Source organism: Drosophila nasuta, chromosome 2R, assembly GCF_023558535.2.
Source record: "Drosophila nasuta strain 15112-1781.00 chromosome 2R, ASM2355853v1, whole genome shotgun sequence".
In the NCBI taxonomy this organism is placed as follows: Eukaryota; Metazoa; Arthropoda; class Insecta; order Diptera; family Drosophilidae; genus Drosophila; species Drosophila nasuta.
The window spans coordinates 31365173-31389438 of NC_083456.1; the positions used below are offsets into that span (position 1 = coordinate 31365173).

At 44.5% G+C, this 24266-nt stretch overlaps 11 protein-coding genes across 15 annotated transcripts; 7 read left to right on the forward strand and 4 right to left on the reverse strand.

Moving 5' to 3' along the window:
- The first annotated feature begins 425 nt into the window (after window positions 1-425).
- Window positions 426-4415, forward strand: LOC132787296 (superkiller complex protein 2). The gene is made up of 3 exons (XM_060794242.1): window positions 426-2900; window positions 2960-4033; window positions 4095-4415. The coding sequence occupies exons 1-3, from the start codon at window positions 570-572 to the stop codon at window positions 4296-4298; spliced, it is 3609 nt and encodes a 1202-aa protein (XP_060650225.1). The 5' UTR covers window positions 426-569; the 3' UTR covers window positions 4299-4415.
- Window positions 4336-5605, reverse strand: LOC132787303 (dnaJ homolog subfamily C member 8). Of its 2 annotated transcripts, none has more exons than XM_060794254.1 (3): window positions 5376-5460; window positions 4900-5150; window positions 4336-4840 (listed from the first exon to the last, which is right to left on the reverse strand). In XM_060794254.1, the coding sequence occupies exons 2-3, from the start codon at window positions 5005-5007 to the stop codon at window positions 4466-4468; spliced, it is 483 nt and encodes a 160-aa protein (XP_060650237.1). In that variant the 5' UTR covers window positions 5008-5150; window positions 5376-5460; the 3' UTR covers window positions 4336-4465. The 2 variants fall into 2 exon arrangements, with proteins under 2 accessions (XP_060650237.1, XP_060650236.1); XM_060794253.1 differs by having other exon boundaries at window positions 4466-4840; window positions 4900-5220; window positions 5376-5605.
- Window positions 5606-5687: 82 nt separating this feature from the next.
- Window positions 5688-6660, forward strand: LOC132787304 (probable oligoribonuclease). Its single transcript, XM_060794255.1, has one exon. It carries the CDS (start codon window positions 5854-5856, stop codon window positions 6520-6522), a length of 669 nt encoding a protein of 222 aa, XP_060650238.1. The 5' UTR covers window positions 5688-5853; the 3' UTR covers window positions 6523-6660.
- LOC132787300 (lipid storage droplets surface-binding protein 1) lies at window positions 6490-8474 on the reverse strand. 2 transcript variants are annotated; one of them, XM_060794249.1, is made up of 7 exons: window positions 8344-8474; window positions 7987-8282; window positions 7728-7911; window positions 7348-7541; window positions 7094-7284; window positions 6842-7019; window positions 6490-6785 (listed from the first exon to the last, which is right to left on the reverse strand). In XM_060794249.1, the coding sequence occupies exons 1-7, from the start codon at window positions 8345-8347 to the stop codon at window positions 6636-6638; spliced, it is 1197 nt and encodes a 398-aa protein (XP_060650232.1). In that variant the 5' UTR covers window positions 8348-8474; the 3' UTR covers window positions 6490-6635. The 2 variants fall into 2 exon arrangements, with proteins under 2 accessions (XP_060650232.1, XP_060650231.1); XM_060794248.1 differs by having other exon boundaries at window positions 7728-7929.
- Window positions 8475-9213: 739 nt separating this feature from the next.
- LOC132787301 (uncharacterized) lies at window positions 9214-10587 on the forward strand. The gene is made up of 3 exons (XM_060794251.1): window positions 9214-9407; window positions 9550-9989; window positions 10050-10587. Exons 1-3 carry the CDS (start codon window positions 9350-9352, stop codon window positions 10413-10415), a joined length of 864 nt encoding a protein of 287 aa, XP_060650234.1. The 5' UTR covers window positions 9214-9349; the 3' UTR covers window positions 10416-10587.
- Window positions 10588-10698: 111 nt separating this feature from the next.
- Window positions 10699-13183, forward strand: LOC132787298 (uncharacterized). Its single transcript, XM_060794246.1, has 4 exons — window positions 10699-10865; window positions 10979-11397; window positions 11458-12269; window positions 12326-13183. Exons 1-4 carry the CDS (start codon window positions 10817-10819, stop codon window positions 12915-12917), a joined length of 1872 nt encoding a protein of 623 aa, XP_060650229.1. The 5' UTR covers window positions 10699-10816; the 3' UTR covers window positions 12918-13183.
- A 177-nt stretch (window positions 13184-13360) lies between these two features.
- LOC132787306 (succinate dehydrogenase [ubiquinone] cytochrome b small subunit, mitochondrial) lies at window positions 13361-14330 on the forward strand. Its single transcript, XM_060794257.1, has 4 exons — window positions 13361-13502; window positions 13589-13707; window positions 13775-13965; window positions 14027-14330. The coding sequence occupies exons 1-4, from the start codon at window positions 13460-13462 to the stop codon at window positions 14226-14228; spliced, it is 555 nt and encodes a 184-aa protein (XP_060650240.1). The 5' UTR covers window positions 13361-13459; the 3' UTR covers window positions 14229-14330.
- On the reverse strand, window positions 14156-15674 carry LOC132787305 (phosphatidylglycerophosphatase and protein-tyrosine phosphatase 1). The gene is made up of 4 exons (XM_060794256.1): window positions 15475-15674; window positions 15059-15202; window positions 14674-14997; window positions 14156-14615 (listed from the first exon to the last, which is right to left on the reverse strand). The coding sequence occupies exons 1-4, from the start codon at window positions 15484-15486 to the stop codon at window positions 14487-14489; spliced, it is 609 nt and encodes a 202-aa protein (XP_060650239.1). The 5' UTR covers window positions 15487-15674; the 3' UTR covers window positions 14156-14486.
- Window positions 15675-15975: 301 nt separating this feature from the next.
- On the forward strand, window positions 15976-19355 carry LOC132787297 (protein sel-1 homolog 1). Of its 3 annotated transcripts, none has more exons than XM_060794245.1 (8): window positions 15976-16237; window positions 16301-16760; window positions 16819-17564; window positions 17626-17800; window positions 17863-18011; window positions 18072-18406; window positions 18464-18668; window positions 18731-19355. In XM_060794245.1, the coding sequence occupies exons 2-8, from the start codon at window positions 16319-16321 to the stop codon at window positions 19109-19111; spliced, it is 2433 nt and encodes an 810-aa protein (XP_060650228.1). In that variant the 5' UTR covers window positions 15976-16237; window positions 16301-16318; the 3' UTR covers window positions 19112-19355. The 3 variants fall into 3 exon arrangements, with proteins under 3 accessions (XP_060650228.1, XP_060650227.1, XP_060650226.1); XM_060794244.1 differs by having other exon boundaries at window positions 15976-16192; XM_060794243.1 differs by having other exon boundaries at window positions 15976-16760.
- Window position 19356: 1 nt separating this feature from the next.
- On the reverse strand, window positions 19357-20967 carry LOC132787299 (26S proteasome regulatory subunit 6A-B). The gene is made up of 3 exons (XM_060794247.1): window positions 20621-20967; window positions 20142-20562; window positions 19357-20083 (listed from the first exon to the last, which is right to left on the reverse strand). The coding sequence occupies exons 1-3, from the start codon at window positions 20828-20830 to the stop codon at window positions 19428-19430; spliced, it is 1287 nt and encodes a 428-aa protein (XP_060650230.1). The 5' UTR covers window positions 20831-20967; the 3' UTR covers window positions 19357-19427.
- A 1129-nt stretch (window positions 20968-22096) lies between these two features.
- On the forward strand, window positions 22097-24236 carry LOC132784567 (ran-binding protein 3). The gene is made up of 3 exons (XM_060790252.1): window positions 22097-22253; window positions 22400-22932; window positions 22998-24236. Exons 1-3 carry the CDS (start codon window positions 22238-22240, stop codon window positions 23925-23927), a joined length of 1479 nt encoding a protein of 492 aa, XP_060646235.1. The 5' UTR covers window positions 22097-22237; the 3' UTR covers window positions 23928-24236.
- The last annotated feature ends 30 nt before the right edge of the window (window positions 24237-24266 follow it).

Below are 24266 nucleotides of genomic sequence, written 5' to 3' on the forward strand. Positions count from 1 at the left end.
TATCTACAGCGCTCTCTTCCTGATATTCTCATCGGCGCTCTCAGCTGTTGCCATTTATTTGAGCTTATACGAAATCCACTAATACCAACAAGGCAATTGCCGCTCTCTTTTCGACACATGCATGCTCAGTGTGCCTGAGAGCAACAGGTTGCCGTATTAATGTGAGATACAAACTCACACACGCGCGCACACTGTCAAAACATTTATTGCTCTCCGCTCTTTCGATCATGGTATACCTCAAACTGTATAGCTTAGAAAGCATTGGAATAAAAATACCACCAGCACAATGAGACGGTAAACGATAAAAAATTACTTCGAGGTAAAAATTGCAAGTTTCAACGAAAGTTTAATGTAAGGTTCAATATATGGTTAGCGTTTTTTTTGTAAACTATGGAAATAACATGGTGTTTGAATGCTCTCGCGTTTGTAAATATACTAGTCCATAAGTGCTATCGATGATTGCCGAAGTAAATCGATTTCTCGATAGCGTGCCATCGATGCTTCGCCACCTCTAATTTGTGTATAAATAAAAATATTAAACAATTGGAAGCCGCATATTCGATGCTATAATGAAGAGTATTCGCGGCCAGGATAATCATGAAAAGCTGCGCGATTATATTCTTAATCCCGACATAAGCATTCACGACCCGCTGCCCGATGTGCTGCCGCGTAAATTCAACGAAATGCGCCTGTTGCACATTCCAAAATGTCCGGGAAGCACAAAACTAATTCCACGTCGCGATTTTGTCACCGGCGAAATACTCGAGTTTGTGGAGATCGATGTTGATGATGTGGGCGCTAATGCCTTCAATTCGATGTCCATGCACCGCGAACCAGGTTTACTTGAAGAAGTGACTCGCGGCTCTCACATGAATTATCCCTTTTGGCCGGGCGGCTTTGATGCCGTCAATAATGATGTGGATCAGCAGACTGCAGAGCTGGCACAACTGGATGTAGACAGCTTTGAGCTGGACGACAAGCTGTTGACAGTGCCACCGGGCTTCACCAGTGGTCATGACTTTGCACAGCAGAAAAAGAAACCCGAGGAAGTTGCAGCGCCGTCTTCGGTTAATGTGGATCTTCTAGAGAATCTGCAGCAAGATGCCGATGTGCAGCAATGGCTGGAACTGACACGCAATGCTGAAAGCACGCCCAAGAGTCCCAGCAGCGTACCTCAGCGTGATTTGCAGTTTCCGGCGGAATTCAAAGACGTCGACGATGAAATAATGAAAGCGGATTTGCAGCCAGTGCTCAATATATCGACGACCACCAAGAGCTTTAGCAGCGACTGGGCCGAGATGATTGACATGAGTCAGCCCATCAATGATTTCAAGCAACAAATTCCTTGTCCAGCCATAGAATTCCCATTCGAGCTCGATGTGTTTCAGCAGCAGGCGATTCTCAAGCTGGAACAGCGTCAATATGTCTTTGTGGCCGCGCATACTTCAGCGGGCAAAACTGTCGTTGCCGAGTATGCCATCGCCATGTCCAAACGGGATCTCACACGCACCATTTACACGTCACCCATTAAGGCGCTGTCCAATCAAAAGTATCGCGACTTTCGTAAAACCTTCAAGGATGTGGGCTTGATCACCGGTGATCTGCAGATCGAACCGACAGCTTCGTGCTTGATCATGACCACAGAGATCTTGCGTTCCATGCTGTATTGTGGCAGCGATATTACGCGCGATCTGGAGTATGTGATCTTCGATGAGGTGCATTACATCAATAATCCCGAGCGTGGACATGTCTGGGAGGAGATTATCATACTGCTGCCGGACCATGTCAACATTATTATGCTCAGCGCCACTGTGCCCAATACCATGGAACTGGCTGATTGGGTGGGCAGCACCAAGAAGCGCAAAGTCTATGTGATTAGCACGTTGAAGCGTCCCGTTCCTTTGATGCATTATCTCTACACGGGAGCGGGTGGAAAGAGCAGAGATGACATGTTTCTGCTGGTGGATGCACAGGGCAGATATCTTCAGGGCAACTACGAAAAGGCCGTGGAGCGCAAGAAGGAAATGAGCAGTAAGTCAGGGGGCGGACCCTCGAACTACATCAACAGCAAGCAGGAGCAATACATCTGGACGGGACTGATTGACTTCCTCAAGCGCAACAACAAGATGCCCGTGGTGGCTTTCACTTTGTCGCGCAATCGTTGCGATCAGAATGTGGTTGCCCTGAAATCGGTGGATTTAAATACTGCTAAGGAGAAGGGTGCGGTGCAGAAGTTCTTCCTGCAGTGTTTGGCGAAGTTGAAGCCGCCGGATCGCACCATTCCCCAAGTGCTGGCCTTAAAAGATGCCTTGGAGCGTGGCATTGGCGTGCATCACAGCGGCATTTTGCCCATTCTCAAGGAGATTGTGGAGATGCTGTTCCAGAATGGTCTCGTCAAGCTGCTCTTTGCCACCGAAACCTTTGCCATGGGCGTCAATATGCCCGCTCGCACTGTGATCTTTGATTCGCACAAGAAATTCGATGGCTCCGAGATGCGCAATCTAAAGCCGGGTGAATACATTCAGATGGCTGGACGCGCTGGACGACGTGGCCACGATGAGAACGGCACTGTGATCCTCATGTGCAAGACGAGCGTGCCGCCTTCGATGGAGCTGCGTCCCATGATCTTGGGCTTGCCCGAGAAGCTGCAGTCGCAGTTCATCTTGCGTTATGCGGTGATTCTCACTTGCTTACGCATTGAGAGCATCAAGGTGGAGGACATCATGCAGTTTAGCTTCAAAGAATTCAAACAGAAGTTGCAGCAGCCTGCACAGCAGAAGCTGCTCCGCCTGGCCGAGGATAAGTTTGCCATGTTGCCTGCCTTGGGTGCGCATCTGGACAAGCTAGTCTTCTTCTACGATAAGTCTGTGGAGTATTGGCAAGAGAAGCAGCGAATCATGGTGAGTAGTTCAGGAGGAAGTCGAGAATCCTAATGTTAATCTAACATGCTTGCTTGCAGAAATTCATTGTGACGCAGGCCAAGATCCAGAAGGAACTGAAGGTGGGTCGCATCATTGTTGTCACCCATGGCAAGCACTATAACAAGCTGGCGTTGCTGCTCAATGTGAAGGCAGTGCTCGGCAAGGACACCGTCTACAAGGTGTTGGTGCTGGATCATCAATTCAAAACGAAGGATGCGACTGATGCTATGATTAATCATGGCGAACTCTACTATAAAATACTCTCGCTGACGGCGCAAAACAAATTCTTCCATCCAGAAGGCATTGGCGGCCATGCGGTGCTCGACATCAAGGCCATCGATATAGTGAGCATCACGAAGAGCAACATCAAAGTAGACGCCGATGTCATCATTCGCAACTGGGAGCAACGGCAGCTGGAACGCTTCAAGGATGCGCCACCAGGTGCCACAGTTGTTAAAGCCGTGACCGAGTTGCAGCAGCTGAACGAGGCGTACATTGCGAATCCGGAGTGCATCAAGTACATCAACCTGTCCAAGGAGATCAATGTGAATGCAGACACCGAACTGGCCATGATCAACTATGTGGATCACCTCAAGCGGCAAGTGGACGAAGTGCTGCCGCATACGAATATCGCTGGCTTCGAGCAGGAGTTTGACAAGGTCTACGAGCGACGAGTGCTGGAGATCAACATTGAGGAGCTGCGCTTCAAAAATTCCGCAAAGAACTTGACGCTCTATCCGGACTATTGTAATAAGTTGCAAGTGCTGCGCTCGCTGAACTACATCGATGAGCTGAACGAGGTGACGCTCAAGGGCAAAGTTGCTTGCGAGATGGGACAGAATGAGTTGATGATAACCGAGCTCATCTTCTGCAACATGTTCAACGATCTGGGACCAGCAGAGATTGCGGCACTTCTGTCTGGCCTCGTGTTCCAGGCGAAGATCAAGGGTCAGCCTGTGATACCGCCAGCACTTAAGGAATGCGTTGCCGCTTTTGAGCAGATCAACGACACGATATTGGCCGCCGAGCAACGTTGTCAAGCTGGCATCCAGGCCGAGAATAATCTCAACTTTGGACTGCTCGAAGTGGTCTACGAGTGGGCCAAGAATAAGGTATATTGCTATACACTATTGAATGTAGTTTGCGGCTCTTAATTCAAATTCTATTCCACAGCCATTTGCAGAGATCATGAAGTTGACGGAAGTGCAAGAGGGCATCATTGTGCGTTGCATTCAGCAGCTGGATGAAACGCTTCGCGACGTCAAAACGGCAGCCATACGTATCGGCAATCCTGGCCTGCAATCGAAGATGGAGGAGGCCTCCGAGGCCATTAAGCGTGACATTGTTTTCACCGCCAGTTTGTACACAGAACTGTAAACAGCAAAGAATAAGAAATTGTAAAAGAGAAACACATTTTTCGGCTTAGAACTACAAATGATGCATCGTGTCAATTACAAAAAATCCAAAGGATACTTATAAAAATGTAAAAATATATAGTATGTGTGTAAAAACAACGAGACTGGCGGCCAATTATTCATCGGTTTTCATCGCGATTCGGGCTTAAACTTGGGCGGCACCATCATGCCCGTCATGTGCTTCTGTTTTTTAGTCTTTTTCGATTTGCCAGCGCCCGATTGAAAGTCATGCCAGCTGTTCACGCGACTCTGACGAGATTCCTCAAAGTTCTGCTGCCATTCGCGATCCGCCTTGACACGTTCCTCCTCCTCGATTTCTGTTTCGCGCTTTCGCTTGCGCTCTTCTTGGTCCCGCTGATCGAGCTTTTGCCGGCGTCGTTCCATGTCCGCAAACAGTTTCATGACCATCACATAGATGGCATGCTTATATTTGACGGGATCATCTTCGGGTATGGGCTCAAAGGATCTACCCTCCTTTTTGAGCTTTTTACGCTTTTCCGCTATCTAAAATGAAGAAAAGAGATTAGCATTTCATCCTGAGAGTTGAAATTTGCGTGCACCACCATGTGATCTGTGCGTCCCTTGGCCTCCTCGTAGACTTCCAGGCACTTTTTGCGTGTGAGGTCGTTCTCCAAGATTTTCCACGCCCGCGCCACAATATCGAATGCCATTTGGGCACGCTCCTGGTTATCATGATTCTTGTCGGGATGCACCAGTATGGACAGTGTGCGATACCGTTTCTTAATGTCGGCGACCTCGACCTCTGGCTCAATCTGGAGCACCTCGAAGGGATTCAGATTGAAGTATGTGGAACCTGGACGAAGTAAACGATCAATTTGTTGAGTAGGAGTTAGTACTGAATCGCGTTTTTCAATTTCTTTCACCTGCGAAAATAGTCACAAAATCGTTATATTTATTTCTGTATAATCAAATTGCATTTTTTTGTGTTTTTTTTTTTTTGGTGGAATGGCCTTTGCCGCAGACGTCGTTGCCATTGGCGTTGTGTGTTGTTGCCATCCATCTCTCTCTGTACACTTACTTCGGAGTAGAAATCCTCGAATGATTCTTTCGAAGTGCCGGGCTGATCTCTCAACGTCGATGTTGACATTTTTTGTTGTTGTTTCAGTTACTTTTACACTATTTTTCCACAATTTTCGTTTCGTTTTTGTTAAAAATGCACAAAATGCTGCCAGTATTGGGAAATCAGCCACTTTTAGTGTTGGCTAGTGCAAAAAACTGCTTAGTATTTGCTTTGGTTCTATAATTAATAATTAAACAAACATACAACAAAATGTATTTAAAAAAAAGCTAATGAAAGTATAAATTTTCAGTGAAAAATAATTGAAAATTGTTATATTAGCTGTCTGACAAAAAAACAATATATTCGATTTAAAAAATCGATGTTTAAAAATCAAATATATCGATAGTGCCCTTAACGTATATATCGTTGGAGCCCTTGGTTCAGCTGTTCTGCAAACTGATAAACGCGAAGTTGTGGTTTCTAAACCAAAATTTCAATGCTTTCTGAATTAAATCGTGTGTGTTACTTATTAAGAAGTGTTGTTAGAGCTCAGAGTTCACGTTGTTCAGCGTTGTACAGTTCCCCACAAACGAAAGCAATGAGCACGTGCAGCAGCAACTCGAAAAACGATCCATCTGATATTGTGTGGGTGGATCTGGAAATGACTGGCTTGGATATAGACAAAGATCAAATCTTGGAGGTCGCTTGTATTATAACCGATAAACAGCTTAATGTTAAGTCAGAGGGTCCATGCTTTGCCATAAGACATGCTGCACACGTTTATGAAAACATGAACGAATGGTGCATTAAACATCATAACGAATCTGGCTTAGTGGACAGATGTAAAAATTCAGAAATTACACCGGATCTAGCAGAGAATGTTATCCTGAAATACCTCAAGGAAAATATACCTGAACGAAAATGCCCGCTGGCGGGAAATTCTGTGTACATGGATCGTCTTTTCTTACGCAAATATTTCCCCAATGTTGATGAATATTTGCACTACCGAATTATCGATGTATCGACAATAAAGGAGTTGGGTAATCGCTGGGCTCCCGATGTGGTTAAAGCGGCGCCAAAGAAGAAACTTGTGCATCGTAGTCTTGATGATATTAAAGAGAGCATCGAGGAATTAAAATACTATAAGGAGCATTTATTTAAGTGAATAGAGTAAATGTTGTTGATAAATGTGAACATTTAGTTAGTACGTAAATGCAAGCAAAAGTAAAATTCTATGATTAGAAACAAAAATACGTAAGCAATAAAAAACTCGATTTCTCAATAGACGCCATTTATATTGTTATGCGAGGGCGAAAAGTTATTTGTCTCCGGTCGTCTTCTCGAGGAACGATTAACAGTGCTGCTGCCATCGCTGCCCGTCACCTTCTCCGCCTCAATGCGTCCGGAAAGAAAACTGGCAACGCGTTCCTGTAAGAGAAAGGGAAATCAGAGGAACCCCAAGTGAATTAACTACATTTTCTTACCAGATAACCATTTGTTAGTCCTTGCAGATCACCATAGAAGGCAATCATGCGTTTGAATAGAGATTCTGCTTCCTCCTTGGATATGTTCTTGACCTTATCCAGGCGAGTGATGGTAATAATGCGATTATTTATGTAGACGATGTGATGAACAACCTCGGTGGTAGTGTGGGCCAAGTTTCTGTACGGAAAATGATTTATATTTAATATAATTGGTAAAAGAGAACATAGTTATGTAGACTTCTAAACACTCACTTGGGTATGTTGGACGCCACGTTAGCGCTGTAGTTGACCAGGTGGACAACACGACGAGCAGACTCGCGGGTAAGGAGCACAATCAGCTGCTCCAGTGTCACAGGTCGCGCCTGATTCTCGGGCTCATCTGCACTCAGATAGCCCCACAGCTCCTTGGCCTTCTGCATGGCTTGCTTGGGATCTGTGGCAATCTATGAGAGGAGTAAGTATAGTCAATTTCTAGACAAGGATAATGAGTCTTCTTTCTTTCGTACCAGTTCAGCAGCATAGATGAGCACATGGATGGCTTCCTTGCTTTGCTTCTTCAGAGCGCGCGCCTCGAGGAGAGTTCTTTGTGTCAGTCGTCGCTTCAGTTTGCGGGAGAAGCGTTGACCGTGATGAATTGCTTTAATGGCGCCCTTCTCCTCCGCCGTTGCGCCCGTTGGCTCGTTATCATCCTCATGAGGGGCTGCAATACATTTCGACTTATTAGTCTCAATTCAGAAAAAAAAAAGAGAAAAAGACGTCTCTTATCACCCCTGAGAATGATTAGGCGCAAAAAAAAAAAATTGAAGAGAGTCTGCGTGATAACCTCAGCACTCTGGAGGGGCTGACGACAGCGTGTATTAATAGCTCAAGAACTCAAGTCACTCACCATCTGTCTGATCCTGATCTGTGGACAGGTATTTGTCCACGAATTTGTCGCCCGCCGTAAAGGCGCCATCAAGGCGACTTGCCGCATAGGTGGTGAGAGGATTCTCCAGCACTGCGTTGCCAATTTGCTTCACAGAGTCGGCACGCTTCAGCACGGGACGCACCAGATGATCCGACATATATTCCTTGGTATTCCAATACATCTTTAAGCATACAAAAATGTTTCGCCTTGCTTGCTGACAACTTTTCTCGTCACTTACCATTTCGGGTGGTAAATAAACCAGGGGAATGCGTTGCTCCAAGATGTCCAGACTCTTGCACATCACATTGTCCAGTCGTTTCAGCGGCAGCTCGAAGAGCTTGACAGCCGGCTGAACTGTTTCGTAGGCAGCTGAAATGGTCGCCTCGGCTGTTTCAAAGTACCAGCTGAACAAGCGATTGTTGTGCTTCACTTTGTCGTAGATATTCTCGACACGCTTGACACTCGTCTCCACCAACGGGATGGATGTGATGCGATCGATGGCCTCCAGGTGCAGCCCACTGTTAATGGTTGCAGCTGCATTGAAAGGCGTTGGAATTAATAAATGTTGAGCAACGCATAAACTAAGCAAACTAACCCATTGTGTATGATGTTTAATTGTAATTGAAACTGATTGAAAGAATTGTACGTTTGTAGCTGGGAAGAGAGCGCGCACGTCCCTTTTAAGCGGGCTTCGAATTGAGACTACGCCGAAATTGCTGTGAGCTGTGGAAGAACATTGGGATCGGTCTCGATCTCGTCATGCACACTGCTTGACCTTTGATGATAAGGAACGGACTCAAAAGTGTGCACCTAGCAGGCAGACACTATACACGTTATCAACAACATGCCATTTGCTGAAAGTTGAATAAGCTCCAAAGTGCAATTATTCGTATAGAATTCCATCAGCCAAATACCCATTAATCTGGGAGGGACTCTCCTAGTTTGATGTGAATCATTTAGCCGCGCAAATCTACCTAATATCTTAGATTGGGTCTCAAGAGGTTTATTTATTTTTTTATGATTTTTTATTACAATGATTATATTCCCTCTTCTAAATTTGTCGCACAATCGAAAATATATGTGACGAAAAAGTTTAAAGTACATTTTAATCAGATCTGTTTGGAGTGTTACTCATGAAAAGGCGGGGGCGTTTGGGGTCGTTAACTCGTCATTGTTTTTGTTGATAGCCACAGTCTGGCTGAATCGATGTTTACATTAGAATGTCTGGAGTGATTGTTGCCAAGTGGTATTATTCTGTAATCAGCCAGACAGTTTTTATTACAGCATAATTAAAATCGCAAGAATATTTCTGCAGAACTGTACGCTGCAGTGGAATTTCAATTGGCACAGATATTTAATTTTGAATTTTAACCGCCAATATTAAAACTAATCGATCGTTGAAAATCGACACCTAGGCAGTGTTGTAAATTTGCGCCTTCGAACAGTGCTTGAAAATAGTAATGAATTGCCTAGTTGGCAGTTTTGGTATATCTACTGGCTAAATGTTGCGCTGGGCACACCCGAAAAAACGGCAAATGTTTTGTTTAATGTGGTGTCGATCATTTACACTATGTTTAGTTAAACTATAGTGCTGAATTAGAATGGTTGTATTTAAAATGAACTTGCTAATAATCTGCCTGCTAGGCCTTTATAGCACAGGTTAGCAATGTGTTTCTTGGGAACTGACCAATCCCAAAGCGAGACTTTGAATGTGCTAATAATTCTATATATAACTGCCAAATAAACCAGTTTAATATATACAAATAAATTAAGTGGGCCAATCTTTAAATATTAATTTTAGTGCTGGCAACGATTGAGCAACGGAACTGCCTTATACCCAAGAATCTGCAAAGATCCTGGTTCTCATGGGAAATTGGTTTGCCCTTACAAACAGTAATCGATGCAACCTCGTTGTCGAGGCATGGCGACTATATCAACGTTAAGCAACATCACGACGACTGCATCAACTTTGAGCAACATCACGACGATGAATACTCCTTCGTATTTAAGGAACTAACTGCCAAATGCTTTAAGTGTGTGCGTACTTTTATGCGCACACCGAATGTATTCGAGAAGTTAGAAAGTGAATGTGTGAGTTTGGCGCCTGGCGAGGAACCCACCGTGGAAAACGTGTGCAAGGTTACCAAGGATGATCAACGGTTGATTACGCTGTTCAATGAGAACTATGTTCCCACCGATTGTCGTTCCTCCCTGGACGGAATCTGGCATTTCACTCACCAAGCAAGTTTTGTACTCTTCTAAGAAATTAGCATTATTTAATTCTTCGAATTCTATTCGTAGAATCGCTTTCGCTTCACCGGTGTGTGCGATAAACCGGATGCGCGTATCAACTCTTGCCAAACTGGAGGCACGCCAAATCAAAAGTTCAACATCACTTATCAGCAGTGCGAGGGCATCGAGGGCACCTTTAGCGACACTTTCGAATTTAACTGCCTGGGCGACTGGTTTGTGGGCGAAAAACATTATTTTGCTGCGGTCAACCCCAAAGAATCGCGCAAGACTGAGAAATATCGTTGCTTCCTTAAGAATCGTGATGATGACCTCTATGTGGGCGCTTCCGTTACCCCCGAGTGTAATGTGTTGAGGACACCCCAAACTTCACCAGAACGTTGGCAACTTACACCTGTTAAACCGGGCTGCAGATAGCCTGCGACTACGTGAATGGGTGAACACGGCAATCATTAACGACGACCCATCAGTGAAACGCAAAACATTAAAACCTATAATAAAAATTAATAAACTACGACAGCCTTGAGAAGTCGTTTGAAAAGACGCGCTTTTTACAAGTGTCTTGGAAATACTGTTGAAGTGTGACCAGTCGGTAATTCTTCAGGTTGTCGTAGCTTGGTATATCGCGCTAACTTGGCCCAAAGCGTATGTCTTTTCGACGAATGCTGCTCTGGGCACACCCTAAAAATAAAGCAGCTTAGTGAATTTTTGTTTATTGCGTGTTGATTGGCTCAATTTGTGTGTTAATTGCAAATAGTTTAATAGTTGTATTGAATTAGAATGTTTTAATTTTGTTGTTCAATTAAAAGAATTATAAAATGCACGCACATTTGCGAATAATCTGCCTGCTAGGCCTACTTAATGCAGGTTAGCATTGTGGTTTTTTGGGAGCAAGCCACACCCAAAGCGAGGCTTACAATGTGATTCATTGGGAAATGATACTTTGATTAATTTGTGCAATATTTATATATTAATTTTAGTGCTGGCGCAGTACAATCAGATTGAGCAAAAGAACTGCCTTATACCCAAAATATTGCAAGGATCTTGGTTCTCGTGGGAAGTTGGCTTGCCCACACAAACAGTGATCGATGCCAACTCAATGTCGAGGCGTGGTTATTGCATCCACTATGAGAGACATCGCGGCGACGAATACTCCTTTGTATTCAAGGAGCACTCGGCCAACTGTTATCACTGTGTGCGCACAATTATACGCACGCTGAATATCTTCGAGAAGTTTGAAGGTCCTTGCGTGGGTTTGGCGCCTGGCAAGGAACCGACTGTGGAGAATGTGTGCAAGGGCATCAAGGACGATCAACAGTTGATTACGCTGTTCAATGAGAACTATGTGCCCATCAACTGTCGCTCCTCGTTGGAAGGTGTTTGGCATTTCACTTACCAAGCAAGTTAACATGCTCTTTTCTTAATTAACTTTAATTAATTAACAAAATGTCATTTGTAGAATCGTTTTCGTTTCACGGGCGTGTGTAACAAGCCAGATGCACGTATCAAGTCTTGCCAAACGGCGGGCACACAGTTTCTGATACAGAATCAAAAGTTCAACATCACTTATCAAAAGTGCGAGGGCATGGAGGGGACCTTTACCGGCACCGTGGAGTTCAGCTGCCTTGGTGATTGGTTCGTGGGCAAGAACCATTATTTCGCTGTGGCCAATACTAAGGAATCACGTAAGGATGAGAAATATCGTTGCTTCCTCAAGAATCGTGACGACGATCTCTATGTGGGCGTTTCCATCACTGCCGAGTGTAATACTCTGAAGACACCAGAAGCCTCGCCAGAACGTTTAAAGCTCACACCAGTTAAAGCTGAATTTGTGGAACCCGGCTGTACATTGCCACAGAACTTCTCCGGCGATTGGGTCAACACGGCGAACATCGATGCCGATGTATCCATCAGTGAAACACACATCAATGAAACCTATTATCCAGATAAGGCACGTTATCGCAAGACCATTTATGTGTGCCGTGAACGTCGTGGCAATCGTGTGATGATGGCACGTCTAACTGTCGATGGTTGCCAGAAGGATTATGTGTGCTTTGACTTTATGCCCCGTCATCATAATATCATACGCTACCGCAAGGGTTTGGCTGTCATTAAGGATGATTTTAGTACTGTATGCTCTTGGGTGCAATTCCCGAATGCAGAGGCATGGAAATATGATTTGTTCTTAGCCAAAACTCCTGTGCCTGTGCGTTGTCCAGTCGCTGGCAAGTTCAATTTTACGCAACGCGGTGAACATCCATTCAAAACAAGGTAACAACGTGCAATTTTGTATTAGAAAATATCTATTAATTGCCCAATTCTTTTAGGATCCTTGGCGGTGTCACGTTGAGTCCACGTCCTGACATTCACTGCAAGCAAAACATTTCTGATTTGTCCGTTTGCGATACGGATCAAAAGGAACTCGCTGTCGATGAGAACTATTGCCTCTCTGTGGATCATTTGGGTCGTCCTGTTGATATCTACAGTGATCCCGATTATCGCATGAAGTGCATTGGCTTCTGGAAGGAGAATTTGAAATCGTATTTGATCACCTACGATGATCTAGATCCGCTGTCCAAATATCGTTGCTGGGTCTATCAACGTGCCGACTTGAATCGAGTGCTCATGTCCCAAGCTGTGGGAGCTTTTTGCAAGCTGAACCAGGACGTCACTTCGTGGAATCATTCAGAAGGTGCTGCAGTCGCCATTGATGCTGTGGAGTACGAACGTGAGCGTGACGATTGTCCCATGTATTTCGATGACGGTTTGAATCCATGGAAAAATTCGGATGCTTCAAACATAGTATTCGACTGGGATTTCTACAAAGCTGGAGCTGAGCAGTTGGCATCGGCTATTAATATGTCAGTCCTGGCCATTGGAATGGCGTTTGTGCTCGTTCGGCAATTAGTCGTTTACTAAGTGTATTTTAAGTTAAGTCGTCCTGTCCCGTCTATAGTGTCTTTCTAAAGTAATTATGTGCCTTTTTAGAATGCAGGTTAGTTCGAAATTTTTACACAAATTTGCAAGCATAAGAAAAAAGTGTTTATTTTATAAGTTGAGAGAATATTTACATCTCTATGAATTCCATACTACTTTTACATTCCGTCCACAAACGAATCTCAAATGTTTTGTACAAACGATTTATGCAGCTAAATATATAAATAAACTATAAAATATGTGTTTCAATGGAGAGGCATCATCAACTTCAAAATCAAAATGTTTCAATTAATATCAATATTGCATAAAATAAATGCAACCAATTTAAATTGCGATAATAAACTTAAACGAACCGATAACTCCGATATTTGACTGCAGCGATAAATTTCGATTAATAGCAGTCGGTCATGAATTCAGTGTTGTAAGTTCCTTTAAATCGAATGGTCTCAGTTCACAGCCAAACATAACAAGTGTATTTTTTAATTTTGCTCCCAAATTTTTAATTTAATAAAATTACAATTGCAATGTTGTCCACACTCGTACTGCGCGGCGCTGCTCGCAGCAATGGTACGTATAGTAAAAATACACAGAATTGAGATATTTGCTGAGCGCCGCCTTAATTATTTATTATATAACAATCTTCGCCGCAACAGCTGCAAACATGATCAAGTCAACAGCGCGCCTCACGCCACTGAAGGCTTACTCCACCATTGTGGCCAATGTACAGCGCCAGGCTTTGACCAAGCCCCTGGCTCTTACCCAGAAAGTTGCAGTAAGTAAGGCTATTTTATTGAATTCCTCGTCCTGCTAACTAATCGATAATCCGTATTCATTTGCAGCCAATTGCTGTGCGCGGCATTGCTGTAAGTGCTCCCAAGATGGCTTCAGCTGGCTCCAATCACACCAGCCTGTGGACTATTGAGCGCGTTGTTTCCGCTGGACTGCTGGCTGTTATTCCAGCCGCTTTCCTCGCTCCCTCGCAGGTGCTGGACGCTCTACTGGCCATCTCCGTCGTGATCCACACCCATTGGTAAGCTTTCTTAAGTCAATTAATCCCACATTTGTGATTAGATAAATTTCTTTGCTTGCAGGGGTGTTGAGGCCATGGTTGTCGATTATATGCGTCCCGCTGTCGTTGGTAACATTCTGCCAAAGGTTGCGCACATTGCTCTCATCATCATTTCGGTGGCAACGTTGGGAGGTCTGTTTTACTTCATCAAGAACGACGTTGGTCTGGCGAATGGTATTAAACGCTTCTGGGCCATTAAGGGCAAGGATGCCGAAAAGGCTTAAAAAGCCCATGACGATCATCAACAAATTCACGTTTCGTTATTTATTGTGGATTCGGACGATTTGCTTAATAATAGATAAATAAAAGGTATATATGTAACGAAACGATTGTGGTTTTTTAAAAAGTATTTGTATTCAAAAAACAGCACTAATTATAAGTTTTGGCAACGGTAGCAAAACCAGAAACTGGCACCCTTTTGTTACTACACATGTAGAGTAATAAAACATTTAAATATTGCTATTATAATCTACGATGACGGGTCATGACTTTGCCTCCACGTTATTAGCATAAAATATTCTGAGAGCATCCCATTGCTTGGTGTGCAGTAAAATATGCGACCGACATTGACGCATATGATCCACAGCTTGATCTGGGGTCCAACCGTTTTTCTAAAAATACATCATACTTATGCAAATAACTTTCTAGTTACATTAGCTGTTAACTTACCATCATCAGATAACAGCCCACCAAGGTGGCACTGCGTGTTCTGCCCGCTTTGCAATGCACATAAACCGTGCCAATGTTTTCAGGATGTTGTTGTGCAGTGTTCTTTAGGCCCGATATGCGTTTTGACAGCGGCAGAAAGCGATTGATGAACTCGACGCCTCGATAAAGCTTCTCCTGATTGGGCGACTCAAAGATGTCTGTGGTGGCTAATTGCAGAAATTCAATGCCCAGCGCTTTCCACTTGGGCGAGTCGTTGGAAAACGCTGTTAGCTCATAATCTTCGTTCATTGAGACGACAGCTTTCATGTTTTCCTTAGCAATCAACTGATAAATGATAATCCATTTTTAAATATAAATAATTCTAACTGTAATTTGATTTACTTACGTCATTGGCTTGGCTGCGAAAGGGCAGCGCTCCAAGTATGACATTTTCATCAATGCGATCGTACCAATTCCTTGAGGTGGCTTTTTCCATAAGCACATTGTACAGCAATGTGGGATAGAAGGAGACGCGTGCTAACATAGTCGCCTTTAACAGAGAGCAGTTTGAGAATAGGGAGATGAAAAGGGATAGATGTAGGATGTTATTTAATCTACAGTTTGAAGCCTAGTCTCTGTCTCTGTGTAACAACAGCTGTAAACTTTCACCGCAGCTTTGTTGGGCAGCTGCTGCTGAGCATGCGTTATTGAATGCGTGACTGACTGAAGACTGTTGGACTGAGTCGCTTGAAGCGCGGCTTTGAACTGGTTTCAAAAAAATGGTTGAGCTTGCTGTTGGCTGCATTCGCAGTCGTAACTTACACTCATTTCCATGCCGTATTTAAGGTTTTTGCCTTGTTGTTGGTTGAAAAAAGAACAATGAGTCACTGTTGAACAATGCTGCCTCGTATATTAATTAGTGTATTCACAAATTATCACTTTAATTTTACGCATTCAGCTGCTGCTTGCGTCGGTTATCATCAGGTATTTGCATTATGAAATGGCCCAACAACAGAAACACTTGTAAAAACTTAGTTTGCCTAGATGCTATACAACACTGGCATATTAGTTGGAGATGAGCAAACCGGCACACAAAAAAGCTTAGTGCCATAAATATATAATGTACTTATATTTTAATCATTTTAATATGGGTCGCACGCGACATTTACCAGAGAATTACCCATTTGTTGCTGAAAATAGTAAACAAATTGTAGTATTTTACTGTAAAGTCAATTTAAATATGAATTTGACAGTTGGGCTTATAACAGTCACAGTGACAGCGACCGTTCACCTGTAAGCGCTCATCACTGCCCCCATATGTGCGCGTGCTTTGCAACACTGGCCTACAATTATTGTTGCAACAAATATAAAAGGTTCTTTACATCTTACGTGTGAAAATTAAAGTTAAAAACTTCGACAACCATTCAATAAAGTCCAGCAAACAAACTGGTATAAAATGCGCCAGCGATAATAAAGCGCGTCCCAAAGCACTGAAGCAAAATCGGTTGAAAAGCAAAACAGTGTGTGCACAAAAGAAAAAGTAAATAACACAACACGTCAGAGCTCAGAAGAGACCAACAAAATTGTTAGTATACCCTCTACTAAGCACATACTTCTTTCTTTACCTATTTGGTCTTTGCGGGCACAGCGACAAGAGTTGCCAACGATGAGGCTGCTAAGCTTGTTCTGCATTTTGCTGCTGCTTGTGGCACAGCAAAGTCCAATGCTGCGTGCAGAACTCCAGGGTCCAACAATACCAACTGAAAGCGCCAGCGTGACAGCAGCAACAGCGTCATCCGCTGAAGCTGAACGCGAGTCGACGACGAATCCCCAGGCGCCCCAGGCAGCTGAGGAGATAACCACAGCGGACAAGGAGGCAAAGACACCTCAAGTAGAGGCTGCGACGACGCCTGGCAGCAATGAACGGAAGGCAGCCAAGCTTAAGGAGACGGAGTTCGAGGCACGCACCAAAGTGATGCCAGCGGCTTTCTTTGAGCGTCTGCACAACGACAACATCCTAAAGCAGGAGAAGCTCAAAGCACAAATCGAGGCAATCGAAGCTAAACTTGCGCCCAACGATGCGGAGCCGACGCCTGAGCAGATTGAAGGTAAGAAAATCGCATTTACAATAGATTCATTATAACAATTGCTGTTTGCTCTTTGCAGCCCAGAGCCTCTACGATAATGCAATGGAGATCTTGGGCAAACCACGTACGGATCAACGTGTGGCACTCACTTTGCTAAAGAAAGCCGCCGCCTTCAATCATCTTAAGGCACGCGCTGAACTCGCTTGGGGCATGGTTCTGGGCCACTGGATGTCATTCGATTTCCACCATGCCGCTGACGAGTTCGAGAGCCTGGCCCTGGAAGGTGTACCCGAGGCACATGCTGGTCTGGGCTTTTTGTATTCGGTGGGCGTGGGCGGCAAGAATGTCAGCCAACCGCTGGCATTGATTCATTATACGCTGGCCGCGCTGGGTGACAATACGCTGGCCCAGATGGCCATGGGATATCGCTATTTGTTTGGCATCAATGTGCCCATCAACTGCGAGAAGGCTTTGCTGCATTACAAACGTGTGGCACGCAAAGTAGCCTCCAAAGTCACCTTTGCCAATGGGCCAATGCTGCATCGCGTTCGTTTGCTGGATGAGCTGGAGAATCCCGGCAGCCATGAGACCGAAATCATTGATTACTATCAGCTGCTTGCCGACAAAGGCGATGTGCAGTCTCAGGTTGGTTTGGGACAGCTGTATTATCAGGGCGGCAAGGCCACTCAACAGGATCATCAAAAGGCGCTGGAGTACTTTACACTGGCTGCCAACGCGGGCAATGCCATTGGCTTTGCCTTCTTGGGCAAGCTCTATCTGGAGGGCAGTGAGCAAATCAAGGCGGACAACGAAACGGCATTTAAAGTGAGTTCACAAAAATGAATTATTGAAATACCATCAATTAATTTATTGCTATTCCTTGCAGTACTTTTCGAAGGCATCCGAAATGGGTGATCCGGTGGGACAGAGCGGTTTGGGACTCATGTATCTAAAAGGTTTGGGTGTGCCCAAGGATTCAATCAAGGCACTGTCCTATTTCACACAAGCTGCCGATCAAGGCTGGGTCGATGGCCAACTGCAGCTGGGCACCATGTATTTCAGTAAGTTGCTCTCAACCAATTGCCAGTTATAATTTTTTTTAATTATTCCTTACCAATTGCAGCTGGCAATGGCGTCAAGACCGACTACAAACTGGCGTTGAAGTACTTCAATTTGGCAACACAATCTGGCCATGTTTTGGCTTATTACAATCTGGGAATTATGCATGCCTATGGCATGGGCATGCTGCGTTCCTGTCCAGCTGCTGTTGAGGTTCATTCATATTTGTAATCCAATTCAATTTGGTGTTTTTAACACGTTTTACTCTTGCAGTTCTTTAAGAATGTGGCGGAGCGTGGTCGCTGGAGCAGCAGTCTAATGCACGCCTACAGCGACTACAAGCATAATCGCATTGATGAGGCATTCATGCACTATTCCCTAATGGCTGAGGCTGGTTACGAGGTGGCTCAGAGCAATGCTGCGTTCCTTCTCGATCGCGAGGAGGTGCATGTGTTCAACGATCGCCACGAGGATTTAATACGTGCCTTCTACTACTGGAAACGTGCGGCAGGCCAAGGTTATTCTGCTGCCCAAGTCAAGCTGGGCGATTACTACTACTATGGCTGGGGTACCAAGACCGATTTCGAGACAGCTGCGGCACTTTACAGGTGCGTTTATATATGACATCAATTCGTATGTCTTTTATAATCCATATTCATTAATAGGAAAGCTTCGGAGCAGCAATATAATGCACAGGCTATGTTCAATTTGGGCTACATGCATGAGCAAGGCTTGGGCATGAAGAAGGATTGGCATTTGGCGAAGAGATTATACGATTTGGCTGCCGAAACCAATTCGGATGCCAAGGTGCCTGTGGCTCTTGCGCTCTTCAAGCTGCAGATGCTCGCCAAGATTGAGTCAATTAAGGAGGTGCGAAATTGTTGTTGTATTTATTGCAAACTCTTATTTAATAATCATATTTTGCTTTGCAGTCACCTTATCGCTTCATCTTCTATATGGATGAGAATATTGCTGCCAATTGGGATTTATACATGATCACCATATTAACTCTGCTGCTGGGCATAATCATGTACACCAGGCGACCCTTTCAACAGCCCGAGCAGCCAGTTCAGCAACAGCAGGCGCCACAGGCAGCTCCAGCTGCAGCTGCTGCTCCTGCCAATGACATAGCATCTGTAGCTGCTGCCAACATCAATGCAGCATCGACAGCAGCAACAGGAACAGCAACTGCCTCAACTTCCGCGGCAGCTGCAACTGCTGCCACATCCACAAGCAACACGGGCAGCTCTTCGGCGGCGGCAGCAGCAGCAGGAACGAGCAGCAGCAGCAATACACTTGATCCCACTGATTAGTCTTAAATGCAAAATTGGTTAATCATCCCTAGCTTAATTAGTGACCATGTAAATATTTATCATCAATTTTTTATGATTTCTGAATGGAATTTTTAGATATTTAAAAAATCAGATATATCTTACTCAAAACAAAATATATGTGTGTTGTACTGATAAAAACAAAAAAACAATAACTGCTCATCCATGCGATATATAAGATTGTGCGATTCCTAACCATAAATGCAGCCTGTAATCTTTAAATCTACCACGAAGATTGTTGTTTAATATTGTATTTGTGTATTCAGTTTTACAAGTAAATTTCCTTTTTTGTTTAGGCCTAAGCATAGTAGTTAAGATTAGCTTTCTTCTTGGACTGCACCTCCATGATGGCGTCCATGAAGTCCTCGTGTGTCACTGATGTGGCCGAACGACGCAGAGCAATCATACCAGCTTCCACACAAACTGCCTTGCACTGAGCTCCATTGAAATCGTCAGTAGATCGCGACAACTCCTCAAAGTTCACATCGTTGCTAACATTCATTTTTCTCGAGTGAATTTGCATAATGCGTGCACGCGCCTCCTCGTTGGGATGTGGGAACTCGATCTTACGATCCAGACGACCCGAACGCAACAGAGCAGGGTCCAGAATATCCACACGATTCGTGGCAGCAATAACTTTAATGTCAGCCGTCGAACTGAAGCCATCCAATTGATTCAGCAGCTCCAACATAGTACGCTGTACCTCACGATCACCGGCTTTCTCGGAATCGAAACGCTTGGTGCCAATGGCGTCCAGTTCATCGATGAAGATGATGGCGGGAGCCTTCTCCTTGGCCAAAGCGAAGGCATCTCGCACCAGCTTGGCGCCGTCACCAATGAACATCTGCACCAGCTGTGGACCGGCCAGCTTGAGGAAAGTGGACTTGGTTTGTGCGGCACAAGCGCGAGCAAGCAGCGTCTTGCCTGTTCCAGGGGGACCATAGAGCAGAACACCTAGAAGTAAAGAGAAATTTCAGTATCGGTATTTAATGAGATGCATTTTACTACATACCCTTTGGTGGATGAATGCCCAAGTTCTTGAACTTCTCCTTGTGTGTCATGGGCAGCACAACAGCTTCGATCAGCTCTTGAATCTGCTTGTCCAGACCACCAATATCGGAATACTGCTCTGTGGGACGCTCATCCACTTCCATGGCCTTCACACGGGCATCATACTCAGCCGGCAGGGTTTCCAGAATCAGATAAGAGTCTTTGTTCACGCCAACCAAATCGCCGGGTTTGAGTTTCTCAGCATCAACCAGGCCAATGACTGGCAAGAAATACGCTTGACGCGTCGATGTTTTGATCACCGCACACTTGCCCTTGCGTTGATTGTCCAGCACAGTGACAGAGCCATCATCCTCCTCCTCTTGTGGATCCACATCCAGCAGCTCAATGACATTGGACACCAGATATGGCAACGTTTTGTTAACCTAAAACCAGAAGATGGGTTATCAACATTTCTATGTATTCCTTTAGTTTGCAAGTTACCTTAATCTTTTCCGTATTGTCTTTGATCTTCTCATTCTGAGCCTGAATCTCGTGTGTAATGCGCATCACTTCGCTTTTCATTATTTTGATTTCGTTATCCATCAAGCGAGTCCTGCTCACAATCTCATCCGTGGACATACGCAGCACTTCTTCGCCTAGCGACTCCTCGCCATCCTCCCATATCGATTTGTCCTCGAGCGTTTGTGCCATTTCTATTTACTTTGTTTGCGATATAAACTTATTGATCAATATAAATTTTTAGCTGGATCGCTTTATTTTGACTCTGTTTTTTTGCCGATGACTTGTAAATTTTTCGTGTTTCTTCCAGCTAATGCTTAGCAGAGTGACCGCTGGTTGCATTTAAAAATATACTAGTTAACGTTCACAAATGTACCAAGCCTAGCACTTGTTCAATTACTAGCTGGTTACACTTTATTATACCTTTTTATTAACAGTTTTTAGTTTGCCCAGGTTTTTTAATTGCATATACAATGAAAATTCAAGAGCATAAATAGATGCAATGCAATACTTAAAGACTCATATAGCCTCTTTCCACCTCACTCAGTTTTTCTACGTTTTTTAAAGTCCCGTTTCGGGGTTTCCATCTGCACGAAACGAGAAATATGGGCAACGGTAAAATTCTCAATATGGCCGCTCTGAAATGTCAGCTGTTCAAATGTAAACACGAGTTGGCGAACAATTCAAAAAACAGCACGCGCATTTTAAAATGGAAAATTTTATTAAATTGCAGGATTTTTATGAGGATTTTGACGAAGTGGAGGGAAAATTAGCGGAGTATAGAGTATAGGCCATTGCCAATAGTAAAGAAATCGCCATCAGTTTGGGGCTATGTACATAAGTAGATTTGCTGGCAGCAATGTAATATTTACATAAATACATTTACTTTTTAGCAACAGCATGGGTGTTTTTGGGAGCGCGATGTTCCTGGAAACAACGAATCATTTTTTGAAGATAATTTTCGAATTAATAGGGAGGAGTTTGCACCCTTGTGGAGCCTTGTGGATTGGCCAAAAAAGGCACTACATATATCCTCCCATAACTCGAACAACATAGCCTCGTGGATGCCACTCCACGATATTGACGGCTTTCGAGTTTTTTGGCTCATCTAAAATATACAAAATTTGCTTTAAAAGCAAAATAAAATTTTAATTTTTCTATTTTCATACCTTGGCGCACTTTAATGTCAGCTGTTTTCTTAGTGGTGAGCTCTTTTTCGTTGTCATATCGATCAAAATATCGATAATTACCCAAAAAGTGCGTTCGCTATTTCTACGTAGCTCGCGAACGTAGAAAAACCGACGTTTTTTTCTTATGGGTTTTTACATGGGGCGAACGTAACATTCGGCCTGAACGGGAAAAAACCAAAGAAAACCAAAGAAAACCGTGCGGTGGAAAGAGGCTATTAGTAACTTGCAGTTACTTAAACCAAAAATTACTTAGGTGCTGGTCACATTGCTAAGTGTGAGGCAAAACGGTAAGGTCGATAACGATAGTGCATCGCTTCGCAACACTGTCGTAGCTTGAAGGGAACGCTTTTTTCTTGTAAAAAAAATTTGCCCAACTTATAATAAATTGCCAACATAAATTAACATTGCCATGTCGGAAAATAATGGTAAGTTCACAATTTAATGGAAACATTCAATCGATGTCTGTAATTGGGCACTGCCCATCACACACCACACGTTAAATCGAAGCTCGAGCCAAATACACACATCGACTTACATACAATTTTTGTTCTTGTATTTTTTTTTTTGGCAGAAGCGTCGGTTGAAGCCAACTGCTTCAGAGGTGGCTTTACCTTGAAGGCCTCACGTTTGGGCGGCGCTGTGCTGCGGCCCGCCGTTTTGGGTGATTCGTCTGTATTAGGCTCAGTAGTGCATAGCAATAATGCAAGCAGTAATTCCAATTCTAATTCCAATAACACTACAATCAATACGAACAATAACAACAACAATAGCTCCTCGACATTAGCCGCTGCCGCTGACGCCGGCAGTAGCAGCCAGAAGACTGACGAAGTCACCGGCGCCGGCGGTGGCATTGTGGGCAATCCGTTTTTGCGGGAACAGCGGGAGGAGGAAGATGATGCGTCCGCCGCTGTGGTGGAGTCCACAGAGAAGTCCGATAAGGAGGACGATGAGATTGATGAGCGGCCGGATCCGCTGACAATGCTGCGCAACAATGGTATCGAGCATCGCGCCACCAACATATTTGCCGCAGCCAAGACCAATTTGCCGCGAATGCAAACAAGTGGTTTCATCTTTGGACAGAATGTGCACGAACGTGTTGTTGGGGTGAGTGGGCTGGCAAAAGATGGCAAATAGATTTGGGCGTAATAACTGGGCATATTGTTTTGCAGGAGAATGTGAGCACAGAGGCGAATGCCGAAGCTGCTGTCTCGGACTCAACGGAAGCGACCTCATCGCAGCTGCTGTTCTCCAGCGTCATACAGCGGGCTGCCCAATCGACAGACAACAATAAGGAGACTTCAGAAGCCAAGAGTCTCAATGATGTGGCACGTGAATACGAAGAGAGTCGCGCCCAGAAACGCAAATACGAAGAGGTCGAAACATTCACCGGCGAGGAAAACGAACTCAATATTGCCGACGTCAGCTGCAAGCTGTTTGCTTTTGTTAACAGCAACTGGGAGGAGCGCGGACGCGGCAGTCTGCGTCTCAACGATGCCAAGGACGAGCAGGATTGCTCGCGCGTTGTCTTCCGCACCTCGGGCAATCTGCGCTTGCTGCTGAACACGAAAGTCTGGGCTGCCATGGTGGCGGAGCGCGCCAGCCAGAAGTCGCTGCGTCTGACGGCCATGGACAACACGGGCACGGTAAAGATCTTCTTGGCCATGGGCCGCCCCGCGGACATTGCCCAGGTGCACAAGGCACTGAGCGAGCGCATTGCCAAGCGCAAGCTAACGCATCCCGAAGAGTGCGCCGTGGTGGAGACTAAGAACGGCATTTCCTCGGAGTCGTGTGCGGTCAGCGTGCAGCCCGAGTCGACAACCAACGATGACGATGAGGATGGCGATGGAATTGTTGAGTCAATACCAATTGCTGCTGCTGCTGGTGGCACGACTAACGTTGCTGCCCTTGCCGAGGCGGACAGCATTGAGCCGAGCCCCAAAAAGGCGCTGATGCAAGCGGACAGTAGCGTGGACGTTGTGGTGGTGGCAACTCCCGATGATGATGCAACTGCCGATAGCAATGCCGAGGCCGAGGCACAGCAGCCCAAGGAACAACATGCCTCGGCATCCATTGAGGACGAGGAGGAGGATCGTGCTTAAGATTAGTTTTTTTTAATGGCGGGCGATATTGTTTCGTTTCTTCCTTTCATATTATTATTAATTTTTTGTTTGAAATATGGAAAAAGAAAACCACACACACAAACACAAGTAAAGCATCTACTAATTAAAATAAAACGCATTGTGGATTATTATAAATTAATTATAATAATTTATTAATAATTATGATTAAAGTAAAATGTATAAATGAAGTTCCCATTTCGTAAGTCCCAGGCGCAGACAACATTATTAATTTCTTTCTTTCCATCTAAATTTCAATTTCGAATTACATTTAACAAATTACAAATTACATACGATTCGTGTTTCTGTTTCCAGTTTTTG

Coding starts and splice junctions, on each gene's coding strand:
- LOC132787296 (XM_060794242.1), top strand. CDS start 570: ATGAAGAGTATTCGCGGCCAGGATAATCATGAAAAGCTGCGCGATTAT. Junction 2,901..2,959: donor AAGAGAAGCAGCGAATCATG/GTGAGTAGTTCA, acceptor GCTTGCTTGCAG/AAATTCATTGTGACGCAGGC. Junction 4,034..4,094: donor ACGAGTGGGCCAAGAATAAG/GTATATTGCTAT, acceptor TCTATTCCACAG/CCATTTGCAGAGATCATGAA.
- LOC132787303 (XM_060794253.1), bottom strand. CDS start 5,444: ATGTCAACATCGACGTTGAGAGATCAGCCCGGCACTTCGAAAGAATCA. Junction 5,221..5,375: donor TCGAGGATTTCTACTCCGAA/GTAAGTGTACAG, acceptor CTATTTTCGCAG/GTGAAAGAAATTGAAAAACG. Junction 4,841..4,899: donor AGGGACGCACAGATCACATG/GTGGTGCACGCA, acceptor TCTTCATTTTAG/ATAGCGGAAAAGCGTAAAAA.
- LOC132787304 (XM_060794255.1), top strand. CDS start 5,854: ATGCTTTCTGAATTAAATCGTGTGTGTTACTTATTAAGAAGTGTTGTT.
- LOC132787300 (XM_060794248.1), bottom strand. Junction 7,542..7,727: donor AGATCAGGATCAGACAGATG/GTGAGTGACTTG, acceptor AATGTATTGCAG/CCCCTCATGAGGATGATAAC. Junction 7,285..7,347: donor TCATCTATGCTGCTGAACTG/GTACGAAAGAAA, acceptor CTCCTCTCATAG/ATTGCCACAGATCCCAAGCA.
- LOC132787301 (XM_060794251.1), top strand. CDS start 9,350: ATGGTTGTATTTAAAATGAACTTGCTAATAATCTGCCTGCTAGGCCTT. Junction 9,408..9,549: donor GCTAGGCCTTTATAGCACAG/GTTAGCAATGTG, acceptor TATTAATTTTAG/TGCTGGCAACGATTGAGCAA. Junction 9,990..10,049: donor TCTGGCATTTCACTCACCAA/GCAAGTTTTGTA, acceptor TTCTATTCGTAG/AATCGCTTTCGCTTCACCGG.
- LOC132787298 (XM_060794246.1), top strand. CDS start 10,817: ATGCACGCACATTTGCGAATAATCTGCCTGCTAGGCCTACTTAATGCA. Junction 11,398..11,457: donor TTTGGCATTTCACTTACCAA/GCAAGTTAACAT, acceptor TGTCATTTGTAG/AATCGTTTTCGTTTCACGGG. Junction 12,270..12,325: donor GAACATCCATTCAAAACAAG/GTAACAACGTGC, acceptor CAATTCTTTTAG/GATCCTTGGCGGTGTCACGT.
- LOC132787306 (XM_060794257.1), top strand. CDS start 13,460: ATGTTGTCCACACTCGTACTGCGCGGCGCTGCTCGCAGCAATG. Junction 13,708..13,774: donor CTCTTACCCAGAAAGTTGCA/GTAAGTAAGGCT, acceptor ATTCATTTGCAG/CCAATTGCTGTGCGCGGCAT. Junction 13,966..14,026: donor GTCGTGATCCACACCCATTG/GTAAGCTTTCTT, acceptor CTTTGCTTGCAG/GGGTGTTGAGGCCATGGTTG.
- LOC132787305 (XM_060794256.1), bottom strand. Junction 14,998..15,058: donor TTCGCAGCCAAGCCAATGAC/GTAAGTAAATCA, acceptor ATCATTTATCAG/TTGATTGCTAAGGAAAACAT. Junction 14,616..14,673: donor TGGGCTGTTATCTGATGATG/GTAAGTTAACAG, acceptor ATGTATTTTTAG/AAAAACGGTTGGACCCCAGA.
- LOC132787297 (XM_060794243.1), top strand. CDS start 16,319: ATGAGGCTGCTAAGCTTGTTCTGCATTTTGCTGCTGCTTGTGGCACAG. Junction 16,761..16,818: donor GACGCCTGAGCAGATTGAAG/GTAAGAAAATCG, acceptor TGCTCTTTGCAG/CCCAGAGCCTCTACGATAAT. Junction 18,669..18,730: donor AGATTGAGTCAATTAAGGAG/GTGCGAAATTGT, acceptor TTTGCTTTGCAG/TCACCTTATCGCTTCATCTT.
- LOC132787299 (XM_060794247.1), bottom strand. CDS start 20,830: ATGGCACAAACGCTCGAGGACAAATCGATATGGGAGGATGGCGAGGAG. Junction 20,563..20,620: donor ACAATACGGAAAAGATTAAG/GTAACTTGCAAA, acceptor TTCTGGTTTTAG/GTTAACAAAACGTTGCCATA. Junction 20,084..20,141: donor GGGCATTCATCCACCAAAGG/GTATGTAGTAAA, acceptor CTTTACTTCTAG/GTGTTCTGCTCTATGGTCCC.
- LOC132784567 (XM_060790252.1), top strand. Junction 22,933..22,997: donor TGCACGAACGTGTTGTTGGG/GTGAGTGGGCTG, acceptor ATTGTTTTGCAG/GAGAATGTGAGCACAGAGGC.